Raw genomic sequence first — 12,831 nt, forward strand, 5'->3', positions numbered from 1 at the left:
TCCCTGGTAGTCTAAACTTGAAACATATCGGTTCTTGTGCAACGGTCGGTGTGCGCGTGTGTAGAATTTATGTGTGTTTGCACGTGTTCGCATGTGTGTATACGTGTATATGCGTGCATGTTGCTTATATCACATTGTAGATTTTTATGTAATATTCTTGCATGTGTGGCGTTCATTTACCTATTTATCTAGTGGTCTGACAAGGGTTAGAGTGACAGGTACCTCTGTGTGCGAAGATTAAGTGATGTGTGTTTATACTTGTACGGGTACTACATATACAGATATGTTCTGTACTCGTTAGAACATGACAGAAGGAGGAACACAACCAGAGTTCGTCGGGTTCCTTCACATGATACAACAAAGTTTATATTTTGTCTTCACCTGTGTGTTGTATGCTGGGTGGAGAGCAGACAAGTCTTCCTGTCTGTAGTCTACCCAGGGTGTGCTGGTACCAGTTGCTTGCGTATGTTTCGAGTAAAGGCAACATCTGTCTTTGAGCGGCACACAGAGTGTTATCACATTTCTGATGTGTGTACCCACGAGTGTGATTTATGACCGTTGCTGTAGCGAGTGTTCGTTGGTGTGTGTACCCAGGGTGCAGAGAGACAAAGAAAGCCGCAAGGTGCACGTGCTACGACGTGTGCCCGCCACGTGCTCCAACTGGGAGAAGGCGTGGTCGTGGATTACCAAAAAAGACTGCGGCACCAAGTACAGGTGAGAGTTCTTTCCATTATCGCCGACTGTATCATTCTAGTCATTTACAGACATGTGAAAACTCGTCTTTTGATCCTTCTGTCTTTTCTTTCTTTTATTTTTCCTTTTAGTTTTGAACTTTTTTTTACTATTATTGAGACTTACAGAACCTTTGTTTTCCTGTAAGACAAGACAGTGGAATTTTGCTGACTGATGAACACAGCATCCCCCTGTGACAGGTTGTTTACTCGTCTTTGTTTTAGAGGTTAAAACATTTTTTTAAGTTCAAAAGGTTTCCCGATCCTTCAGCCTCATATTTTCTTTGGCTTTTTGTGTAATCTACTTTTCAAAGTGCAACGTGTAATTACATCTGTCATCCTGGGAGCATCATCTGAGGGAATAATAATTGTCTTAATGATTGAGCTCAGTCATCTGTACTTTCCCTTGTTGTGAGTTCGTTCAGGTCAACTGCACTTAGCAATGAGCAAAACTCTCCCGATTCGAATTTATCATGGTTCAAAATTTGCTTGTAAATCATACTTTAACTTCTCGTGGACTAGGAGAGTGAAGCATGGTGCACTAAAAGTTGGCCTTACATGTGTAGACAATGAAATTGTCGGGGACGGAGGAGAGGACGGAACTGAGCGATGATCTGGTGTGGACATGTTATACAAGTGGCTGGGATGTTGGTTGGTGTATTAACAAGCTGATGCAGCCATGAAATCTTTGTAATGCTTAGGAGTTGCCAACCAGTCGGCATTTAAGTCACATAAAATAACATTTTCTAGGTATTATTGACTGTACAAAAGCTCTCCCCAACTAACTCCCAAAAGACAACAGTTGGGTGAGCGTTGCGACAAACCGAAAAGCAAGAGTTTACAGTTTATACCACAACGGAGTTTTGAATGTGACCAGAGTTTTGTCCTCTGTGATAGTGAGAACCCGGGATACGAACCTCACTCTCAGCGAGTTACTGTGCAGCCTGGTTTCAAATACCGTTATGACGTCATACTGGTGCGACTCCGCCATCAGTAAACGGATCTGTCTTAATAAAGTCCGTGCATTAATATCCATAACACGAAGAGTTTGTTGTCTAGATGGACCAGAGTTTCTTGCTACATTACCATAATAATAAGAAAATTATAAATTGTAAAGAGAATACCTGGAGATAGCGGGATCATGTTCTCAGGATGTAATTGTGGGAAGAAATAATTCCAACCTGCACTCGGTACCCAAGTGGCAGAGGATACTTACCCACGCTACTCCAGTGTCTGATCCCTTGATGAGGTTAATTAAGGAAGGAAAGCCAGTGCGGGAGGGGGGGGGGAGGGAGTTGGTGTTTTACGCCGATCCAGCAACTACGACTGCATCACGGCAAAGCAGCTAGTCTTGTAAACACATGCCGCATGCAGAGAAAGAACAGCGTGCCCGAGACGAGATTTGAACCCAGGACAGCCAATCCTGTCTTGATGACAGGTGCTAACCGTGGCGCAGGGGAGGAGATGGGAACTGTCTTTACAAACAGCTGGCCCCGAGAAAAGTAAACCTCTAACACCTCGTTCCCCACAAAAACCGAAAGATTAGTGTCTACCTGTTTACAGGTAAGTAACAAGAGATGGCTGCTGCAAAGCAGAATCCCAGCAGACGGCAAACCCTCTGCCTTTGCAGAATTAGTGTGAAAAACAAAACAAAACAGAATTCCTAGCTAACGGAGGATAAGATCAAAGTCTTCCTCTAGTCACCCCCGATCGAAAAAACAAAACTAAAAAAAAAAAAACCACACACACACACAAACAAACCCAACTATTTAAATGCTGAAAATGATCAATCTTAGAGTTTATTAGTGAAAGTAACAGTTAACCTATGTAGCTGTGGACGAGTTGAACGAGGCATCAAATACTTTCTCTCTCTCTCACTCTCACCCACACACAAGGCCCAAAGCCCTGAATGTACGTCTAAACAGTAATTTACATCACGGGTTAAGATCCCAGAGGCAGTCGATGATCTGATCGATGAGATACACGAGCAGCCAGCAGCTCACTGACACCTGTTACACCTGAGCCACGCATATGAACCTACCTGAGCGGTGAGCGGGGTGGCGTGGGGTGGAGTAGGGAATCTTGCCCCCTTGAACACACATTGAAAAATGATCCTCCTCTGCCTTCCTGAAGTTAAACAGGCAGGCTTCGAATTTTTCGTGCACGTGCCTTTTCCCTGGGTAAATAATTTTTTTCTCTGGTGTCGTGTTTCACCTGACTCTGATGACGGAGTTGCGCAAGGTGTGGCGTTGCACCTTTCATGCGCAAGGATCTCGAACAATCGGGATGTTGGGGAGTCGATGTTCGCAGTGTTCAAACCTGTCTGACATTGTTTTCCAGGCAAAATGTCTGTTATTTCGTTCTTTCATGAGGTTAAAAATGAGTAGTGCAGAAAGTTTAACTGTTGGCCATTTCATGAAGCTCGTGATGAACTCGTGGTTTCCTTTGCTGAGGGAAGTTGATATTTATTGAATTATTTTCCCTTCCGTACTCTGATTTTTATTTCTTATTTTTGTTGTTGGTCTCGAGATTTTTTTTATATTATTTTTTATTTTTTAATCCTTAGTTTTACAAATGTTGCATTGAAGGTAACTGCGAGGCGCACGCTAAGTGTGGTTGGGGGAAGAGTCACCGCCCACGCTGGTTGCAGATGACTGTGAAAGTTGTTCACGTACATTGATTGCCCCTACTGGGACTCCCCCTAACATCTGTAATCCATTTTGAGCTGTAAGAGTTTTCTGCGAGCTGTTGATGTGATGCTTTGTTATCACGCTTTCCCACTGCAGACAGAGTTCTCTCCTCTTCCCTCACCTTTCCGCACGTATTTTTTCGAAAAGTCACGTGGTCTACGTTACCTGTAGCGCACGTGTCACGCCCAGAATCTCGTACACCTTTGAGAATGGCAGAGATGGAAGGGTGTGTGTGTGGGGGGTGGATGGGCGGGTGGGATACGGGTAAAAGGGGAGATAAGCCGTACAAGCTAGCAAAATAACATTTTCCTCTTCTTTCGTTGGATAACGAGTACCACATGCCGAGGGAGCATCAGTGTAGGTTGTAATGGGGTACACGACTGGTTAAGACTCCGGGTGGAATCGTGCCTGTCTTGCAAGCTCTCCCTGCTGAGTGTTTGAGAGTGAAATGTCAGAGTTTATATTCTGTTTGGTAATCAGATGTATCTGTATTGTGTAACCCCTCGTGAATACTAGGTCTGTATTCTGTGTTTGTGCGGTAGTTTTGGGTAAAACAGCGACACTTTGCCTTTACTAACCTCTTTTATTGTCCATTATTGTTTACGACTAAGGACTAAGGCGGTAAAATATAATTAAACAATCATGTTCTTTTTTGTGGAGAGCGTCTTCCTACAAACACATAAATAATTCTCCAAGTTTATTTTTAATACATTACATCTTATAAAATTTTTACAGAAAAAAACACAATTCTGCAAAAAAAAAAAAAAAAAAAACAAACAAAAAACAAAACAAAACAAAACAAAACAAAAAAAAAACCAATAAAAACAAAAACAAAACCAAAAAAAGAACAAAAACAAAACAAACAAACAAACAAAAAACCAACAAAACAAAACCTACTGTTTGTGCAATCGAAAACCAAGAGATAGGGAAGTATAGAAAGAAAGGTGGAGGAGGAGGGACATCAGTTGGTGTTTCATGTCAAACATTCAGCAAAGGCTTCACCACTGAGATGTAGTCGGTCTGTAAAAAGAGAGAGAGGTAGGGGATAGAAAAAAAAGTGTGAGAGAAAGAGTGTGAACAAGGTCTGGCTCTAGCCGAACAAATATCGAGGTTTTTCTTCGTTCTACTGGAGACATTGCTTCCTCTCCTTAGGAAAGTTAACTTCGGGACGACACCTCCGGTCATTGCCGGCGATTCGTGGACAAACTTTGCGGAAGACTTTATAGATGTTGATACAAGACGGGGCAGACAGGGCCTGCTGCCATTACTGTATGATGGATCAACACTGCCAGGGACGGGGCCGTCGTGTTGTACAAGTGATTGACAATGCTGCCAGCAAAAATGGACACATGCCTCTAAGACTTCGCAGACGGACAGACTAACAGACAGACACAGAAGCTGACTGACAGACAGACCGTGAAAGACGATGGAAGAGAGGGTTGTATCAACAAGCCGGTGCAGCCACAAAGAGGTTGCATGTAGCAGCAATTGATCGGAGCTGCGGGAGGAACAAGAGATGCGGAAGCTGCTGCTTGGCTGCCTCACCTTCTCCTCGCTCCGACCCTCCACAACCTGCACGTGCTGCTGTCGCCAGTCTTTTGCTGGACATTGTGCACAGAGGTCGTGCAAACACAGCCACTGACAGGAGACACACAGGAGACAAAAGACAGGAGATAACAGTCAAGCGACCAAACCAATGGAGAAAATCAAGAGATAACAACCAGAAACACACACACATATACATATGAGAAAAAATAGACCATAGTCACAGGACCAGAAACCTAACTAGTCTCGGGTTCATCAGTGACACAGGAATCGTTTATTTTAATTTACCAAATCCATTGAAGAAGGCTGCTTCTGCACTCGGTGTGATGGTTCAAACGATCCTATTAATTTCCTTTCATCTTTCGTGTTAAAAGAAAAAAGGCGGTGAAACCCGTTATTACCTCTGTAGACAAGAGCGTGAGATTTTACACTTCCTCGTTCAAAGCCTAGCACTGTATTTATTGTTTGTTTATTTCTCATTATTATCTTAACATTTATCTACACTTTTCTTTGATGTCAACTTTTTTACACCCACAGAGTACGGCTGCACTTGTCAATACTGGCTAAAACATAACTTTTTATCCTCTCTTGACACCCGCAGCCAGTTAGTTCGAATGATTGACTGTCAGACGAAAAAATATCAACAGCTCGTTGTTCCCTCCCAAACATGGCTCAAGATCTGTCTTCCAACTGGATTTCAATGCGGGGTTGTTTCTAGTTGAGAAGAAAAGTGGACTCGACAGTCACTGATCTCGAGTACAGAGATGGGAGCGAGGTGCTCTTTAAATGGCGGCGCTGCAGACCTCTCGTGCTGCGAAGAAAGCGACCGTTGCTCGTGTAACTGGACCGTTTGAGCTCGCGGCACGGAGGAGATGTGGAGGCAGCAGACTAACACCACGAGCCTCATTGATTCCGACACGTCTGACGGTGTGAGACATCCGTGTGCTGTCGGTGGGACTGGCGGCCATGATGGCGCCGGCGTCTGTGGGCGAGATGACCGCGTGCAGCGGGACACCCACTGAGCTGGCGGGGAACCCCTGTATCGTGGGATGCTGATCCCGTTACCTCGGCTGGCGAGCGCTGCATCGGTCGTGCAAGGATGCAGTTCAGTTCTCCACATCTAGTTCATTCAAATGCCGGTACACGTACATGCTATGCGCTAAAGAACGCGCGTGCACACGCGCACGCATCTAAGATTCTCTTGGTCACTTACACCCATGTACAGACGCGCACATAACGCATTCTTACTTCTGCATATATCTCTTATTTGCACTCTCTCTCTCTCTCACACACACACATGCACGACTATTCAAAAAAAAAAAAATTAAACGAAAGTACAGATGCAAGATGGATCATGCAGATTTGGGAAGAAGATGGAAAATATACATGGTTCATATACAGGATAGAAAAAAAAAACACACACAAACCCACCCCACCCCACACACACTCCTACACACTCTCCATCCTTTTCCACTGTTTCCAAGTCACACAGAACAATTTCTTCTTGGAAGAATAATCCGCAAACGATTCCGGTGTCCATGAAACTGTTTGACCCTCCGCTTGTTTCTGAACATAGGATGGTGGTCAAAGGTCAGAACAGGCAGCTGCTAACAGAAATTACACAGAGACAGCTAGAGAGAGGAGGGGGACAGACAGGCGGTAAACCAGAGAAAGCGAGAGAAACACATAAGTTCCTCACTCGGTTACTCCGGGTTGGACAGGGTAAGGGAAGCTGGTGGTGGAGGTACGAGGTGAGAGAGGGGGAGAGAGGGTGAGAGAGGGGGAGAGAGGGGGAGAGCCCCCGTCAGTTGTGTCTGTCGATAATTGTAGTCGCAGACCGCCTCTCGCAGCCGATCGCCGGGGGGATAGTAATTGATTTGTTGGCAAACACATTCTGTAACGGCCCCGTTTTATTCACCGCAAAATTCTCCGTCGTCTTTACGAGGCTTTGTTGCAGGCTGGCGAGGCTAAAAGAGACGAGAAAGGCCCTCCTAATAAGATGGGTATTTGCACTTATTCCAGGGTCCATTTCAATTCCTTCTAGGTTTGTTCTTTCACTCTCTCTCTCTCGTATTCCACAGGGTTGTTTTTTTTTAAAAAAAAAATTGGCTTCTTCTGTCTTTCCCTGGTCTCTTCTTCTTGGCTGCGTGCATCCATTCTTTGGTTTTATCTTCCTTAATTTGGATTCAGTCCTCTTGCAGCGAATGTGAAGAACAAGTCCCACATCTTTGACCTCACATTGTTTACTGCTTGTGAAAATCTTTCTAGAAAGCAGGACTGGTGTTCTTTAAGGAAAATTTCAACAGAATTTTTATGGTGGTAGCTGCAAACTGGAGATGAGATTATATTCTGCAATAGACAGATAGTGAAGTGAGACTGGCTTTGTCCAGACCTGTATAAAAATGAAAAACACGAAGCAGGATATGACATTTCTCGAAGCTCACAAACCTTAACGACACCACAGCTGCCAGATGAATTTCGCAGACTGAGCAAACATGAAGTGAGAGGATGGCAAAGACTACACCATACCTTCGCCATGCTTGAACTTGCAGAAACAGAATGGAACTTACAGGAGGAACGGATTTTTTGAAGGAGAAAAGAGGTGACTAGATCAGGCAGCATATGTGATTCGATATTCCAGACCGAGAAAAAATGGAATTTTCAGAAAAATGATTGGCCTGACAAGCTGTTGATGAAAGCAACCCAAACACAGGCAAAGAATATGCACCTAAACCAGAAAGATGCTATTTTCAAGCGTTTATAAGGTCTCTAACAGCCTCTACTGACGAGAGATGAGGTGAGTTCCCGCACAGTCAGGCAAAAATTGTTCTGATTTTTTTTTAGAGATACATACCATGAAAAAACTCTGGAAAAATTTAGCTTTAAAAAAACTAGAAACACGATGCCATTCAAACTACAAAAAAGAGGATCATTGATGTAACGAACCAAATATTGCTCGAAGGCATGGAGTCCAAAAAAAAAACTAAATGGTGTGAGATTTGTAGATAGCAATAAGAAGACATTTAGACAAACGATAACTAAGCTCGGAGTTTACAAGATTTTTAAATGTTCTTTTCTTTTCCGCACGGCGTGTGGCTGCGCAATAATTTATGGCAAGGCGGACGTGGCTGGAAAAGATGTGAAGAGGACTGTGTTACACATTAGTATGTGTATGCAGCCTGATGGTTCCTTCTTCATCAGCCATAAACTGTTCTCCAGTTTCTTTGTTTTTGTTTTTTGTTTGTTTTTCTGTGTGGGTTTTTTTTTTTTTTTTTTTTTTTTGCGGTTATCTTAGTATCTAGGTATGAGGGTTGTTTTTATATATTGTCTTGCAGAACACCTCATTAACAAATATGTAATTTCAAACAACAAATGTGTTTTGTCATCACAAAATTTTGGCATTTACAAAAAAAAATAAAAAAAATATCCATGTTATTTCCTTTACTAATTGTTGTCCCGTTAACTGATATATATATATCTCAGCTATTTGCTCAAGATAAGATTTTCTGCGTGATAAACCCGCGCTAACCCTTTCCCGCTGGTGAAAATGGCGAATGTGTCCAGAAGCTGGACTGCTATCGCTTAGCAGGCAACTAATATAAAATAAAAAATAAAATAATATTGGGAAAATATAAAATATTAGAGCTTAGTTCATGTCCCACTCGTTCTTCCCTGACTCCGTCCAATATTTCCGGCTGAGGTTATTTTTAGACAATAGAAGATAATGAGGACAGAGTTGAGGGGGGGGGGACAGGAGGACACCAGTGAGAGGGGGAGGAAGGTATGTTTACTATTATGTTTATTATCCTGCACGTCTTCTGTTGCAGACTGGATTTAGTGGACCTACCATCCCACGATGTCATTACCTATAAACTGGCCAAGGTGTGTTGTGATGGAGACACCCAGTGTAAAGAAAGTGAGTCTCTAGCTCGCTACTTTCTTCACTTTTAGCTTAAATGTCAAGTGGAATACATTTTTTTCTGACTCAGTGCCAGACACTATTTCCCAGGCTGTAGCTAAAAATTCCTTTCCCGTTCCTAAGATGCACGCATACAAACAACAGCATCGGACATTGTACATTTATGACGTCAAGTGTTTAGCCGAGGGCACAGAAAGTACTGTATGTTAATTAAGTTATCTGTGTGAAAGAGTTTGACGAGCATGTCGAGAATGGAAGGGATTTTGAGAAAACGGATATTGTACTGAGATTTATTCAGTGATTAGAACAAAATATCTAACCTACCAGACCTTTGAAGTACAAAAACCATCGGGTTAATAAGCAATCTTTTTTTTTCTTCTGGTAGCTGTAGTGGTGGTAGTGGCAAAGTTTCATCTTCTATTTTAACACAATAACATGAACTAATGCCTACCGACGCGAAGCCTGTATCCTTTAGAATCGTGTCTACAAGGGGAAACCACTCTAAGGTCACGTGATTTCTCTTGCAGCGACTCCAGAGCCGGGTGCCAACGTGACTGACGACAAATTTCTGGCCATCGTCCTGGGCTCCACGGCAGCCGCCCTCTTCCTGCTCATCCTCGTCATCGGCGTCAGCCTCTGTCACCGGAAGAGGCAGTGAGTGACTTCCCTTCCTCGCCATACTTTTATTGCACAGCATATGTTTGAAAAAATTAAATCGAGATGCTGCGAATTCCTGTTTGACTCGATTTCAGCGGAACAGAAGACCAAATCATTCCATCTGGAAATACGTTTATTGTTTAGAAAATCGTTATTTCCACGAGACTTGAACGTTAATTCACGAGATTATGTTTCAGTTTTCTTAGATTACAGCAAGTACAACTGAGCATGTCTGCTTAAAACTATTCAACAGTTAAGCTAGTCAACCACAAATAGGGTTCAAGTTAAAGTTAAACACAAGACAAAGCTGAGTGTCCTAACTTGTTTTTCTTTTCTTAAAGGTGCACCTTGCTATGTGAGGAGCAGAGGCATGTCTACGCCAGTGCAGAGGGTAAGGGTGTCTACTCCTCCCTTCCCTTATGCTCTCTCTCTCTCTCCTTCTTTCGTTTATCTGTTTACACACACACACGCTAGCGCGCACACGTCCTTTACTGTTTTCCCGTTACTTAATCCTCCCCAGCCAGACCTGTTTGCTTTTTTAAATGTCCTTTCGATTCAATTTAACCCATGTTGGAGTAAAGACATTATTTCCACATCACCCATTCTTTACAAGTGCATCGATCAATTCGTACTACTTCCCTTTTCTCTCCCCGTCTCCTTCCCCTCCCCCTGTTCCTCGCCCTACCAACACCACTACCCCTCCCACACCTCTACACACACTATGTTCCGCTCTGCGCATGCCCGAACAATTTAATGGAAGAATTAAAGAAAGCTGCTAGGCTTGCGGCGACGATAATTCGATCAAACCGAACGATTGCTGTGACCTTCCGCTCGTTGGGGGGACAGTGAATACTTACAGCTCGGCGGCCCGGAGGAACTCGATGTTGAGACACAAGACCCGCCTGAAGACGTCGACTGGACAGAGCAACAACGGAGCAAAATTTACAAACAAAATAAATAAAGGAATGGTTTTGAGTGCAGTGCATGACGTGGAGGAGACTGACCTTTGTGAAAGGTCAGGTCGCTATGGGGGTGACCCCAAGGTTGCGAATATCGTGGGAGCTCGACAAATCGTGAAGGACAATAAAAATACTTTCCTTCCCCTCTCTTGATGTACTCCTGTCCCCCAAAATCTGTGCTCAATATGATTTTCTATTGAAAAATAACACACAAAAAAAACAAACAAAACAAAACAAAACAAAACAAAAACCCGCAAATATTGGAATCAGGGAAGAACGAACAGGAATTCCCAGCCTTGGGACTAGTGTCGTCCGCCGTGGGTCCATCATCGCCCAACTGTTACATGTTGGTGTGACGTTTTGACATCTGATGGAGACACCGGATCCTCTGTGGCAGATGCTGGAGGGCGGATGGCCTGACTCTGGGAACCTTGCAGTCGTGTTGCAGTCACGATGGTACAGGCACCGGGGGATTGTTTGTCAGAAATCCTCCTCTGGGGACTGTTTTGTGTCAAACAAGCTTTCTATTCTCGATCTCTGACATCTTGTTTTTCTGCGTGCAAACATACTTCTGTCTTGTTCCATTATCCCCTCCCCTGTGTTAATTTAATAGAAACATTGCACCTTTTTATCTCCCTTTATTCCAAGAGACAAGCAATGTTTTTTTAAATGGAACAAAAAACAAATTGAGTGATGAAATAACGGAAAAAAATGTGGAAAAAACTAAATAAAGAAAGAAGGACAAAAAGACAGAAAAGAAGAAACAAAAAAGTTAACACCTAGAAATTGATTAAAACGCCGAGGAGGGGCAAAGAATCCCTGTGGCGGATGGCACGCAGGTCAAGGCGCGGGTCGCCTGATGAACCTTCATACCTTGCCAGCTCCCTCCATGTGGTGTCGCCAGGGAGGCAAACCTTAACGAACTCACGTAAGCATGGCGTGTCGTTTTCTGAAATGAACCAATCGAATTCGATAAAGAGAAACGCCTCGCTGATGCTCTCCAGCACCTCGTGTTGCTGTTCTCCTCTTGCCAACCTTGCCAACCTTGCCTTGCCAGCAGCACGCCGTCTGTGTGCTTGTTTCTTAGCTCAGCAACTCCTTTATCTCTTTTTTCTTTTTTTTTTCCTCTTGCTAGACAAGTTAATTAAGTCTGGGCATTAAGAAAAGATGGGAACGACAGTTGCGAATTAAGCAGTTATTAATAGTAATGTGAATATAGTGCAGACTTTGTAGATATCACTGCGCTGTCACTGATAAGTAGCTGTATCTACCAAGCTCCAAGACTTTCAGACCATTGAACAGATTTTCCCCAGAAAGGTCTTTTGTTCATTAGTAGAAAAAAAGATAAATAGCTTGATGGAAAGATAAATCCGTCTGTGTGTGGGCGTGGGACGGAGGAGAGTGTTCGTTGGGGTGTGTGTGCGTGTGTGGGTGGAGGTATGTAGGCGCAGGGATGTGGTGAGAGAAAAAAGTAAACAAGTGATGAATGGTCTGGATAAAAGGACAGACAGAGAGAGACAAAGATTAAAGGCACCGCCCAACCAACATCACCCCCTGCCTACCCAGAAAACAACATGTTGACTGAAATGTAGAGAGAAACCTCATGGAGACAAGAACCTGGGGAAACAATGGCAACACACGCCACTCGTACATGCTGCCAAGGTTCATGGCTTCGATCCTGGCCACCGTTCGATCGCTGCATTGGGTGGGAATCATTCACATCAAGGATGGAGTTTCGACATCGTCTTTCATCATCGCTCACTGTCATTGTCTACATCGCCATCTTCTGGTCTTCATCTCGCCGACGAATTGATCGCGTGTCTCTATCGCAGGCTTCGAAAATGTTTGCGCTCGTGCAGGGGGAGACAATGCAGGACAAAAATCGTGGAGGAGGCAATAGATGATCAAATTATTTGTGCCCGGTTTTGAAACAAAGCCTGCCATCGGTGCTTACATATTTTATTAAACACACGCCTACAGTGGCGTGTCCATTATTTCGATCCGTCCTTTCCAGGTTTTGAAAGAACCAAAGGACATTTTTGTATCGGAGATAAAAACGAGACGAAAGGAACTTCCGGCGTTCAAAAATCCGGCGGTTGCCACGTGATCAGGACGCTCGGTCGCTGTGCACAATGCGATCACTGGTCCGTAGTCGAGTCGCAAAGTTGTCCTGAAAGACCTCTTGTCGCACGGTCATCATCTGATAACAAAAATGATTTCATTCCTTCCCTCACCACCAACTCCCGATCCCACCCACCCCCACACATATCCTTGTTATTCATGTGATTAATCAGTTTTGGTATCGCGATTGCTTAGCGACTATCTGCATC

The 12,831-nt window shown here is 43.7% G+C and overlaps 1 protein-coding gene across 1 annotated transcript in view; it reads left to right on the forward strand.

Annotated features, from left to right (window-relative positions):
• Window positions 1-12,831, forward strand: part of LOC112576814 — a 46,521-nt gene that overhangs the window by 24,624 nt on the left and 9,066 nt on the right. Inside the window, exons 3-6 of the mRNA XM_025259567.1 lie at window positions 595-714; window positions 8,794-8,882; window positions 9,413-9,539; window positions 9,884-9,933. Coding sequence (XP_025115352.1) covers window positions 595-714; window positions 8,794-8,882; window positions 9,413-9,539; window positions 9,884-9,933 — 386 coding nt within the window. The remainder of the gene's footprint in view (window positions 1-594; window positions 715-8,793; window positions 8,883-9,412; window positions 9,540-9,883; window positions 9,934-12,831) is intronic.

Source organism: Pomacea canaliculata, linkage group LG12 (genome assembly GCF_003073045.1).
Source record: "Pomacea canaliculata isolate SZHN2017 linkage group LG12, ASM307304v1, whole genome shotgun sequence".
NCBI lineage: Eukaryota > Metazoa > Mollusca > Gastropoda > Architaenioglossa > Ampullariidae > Pomacea > Pomacea canaliculata.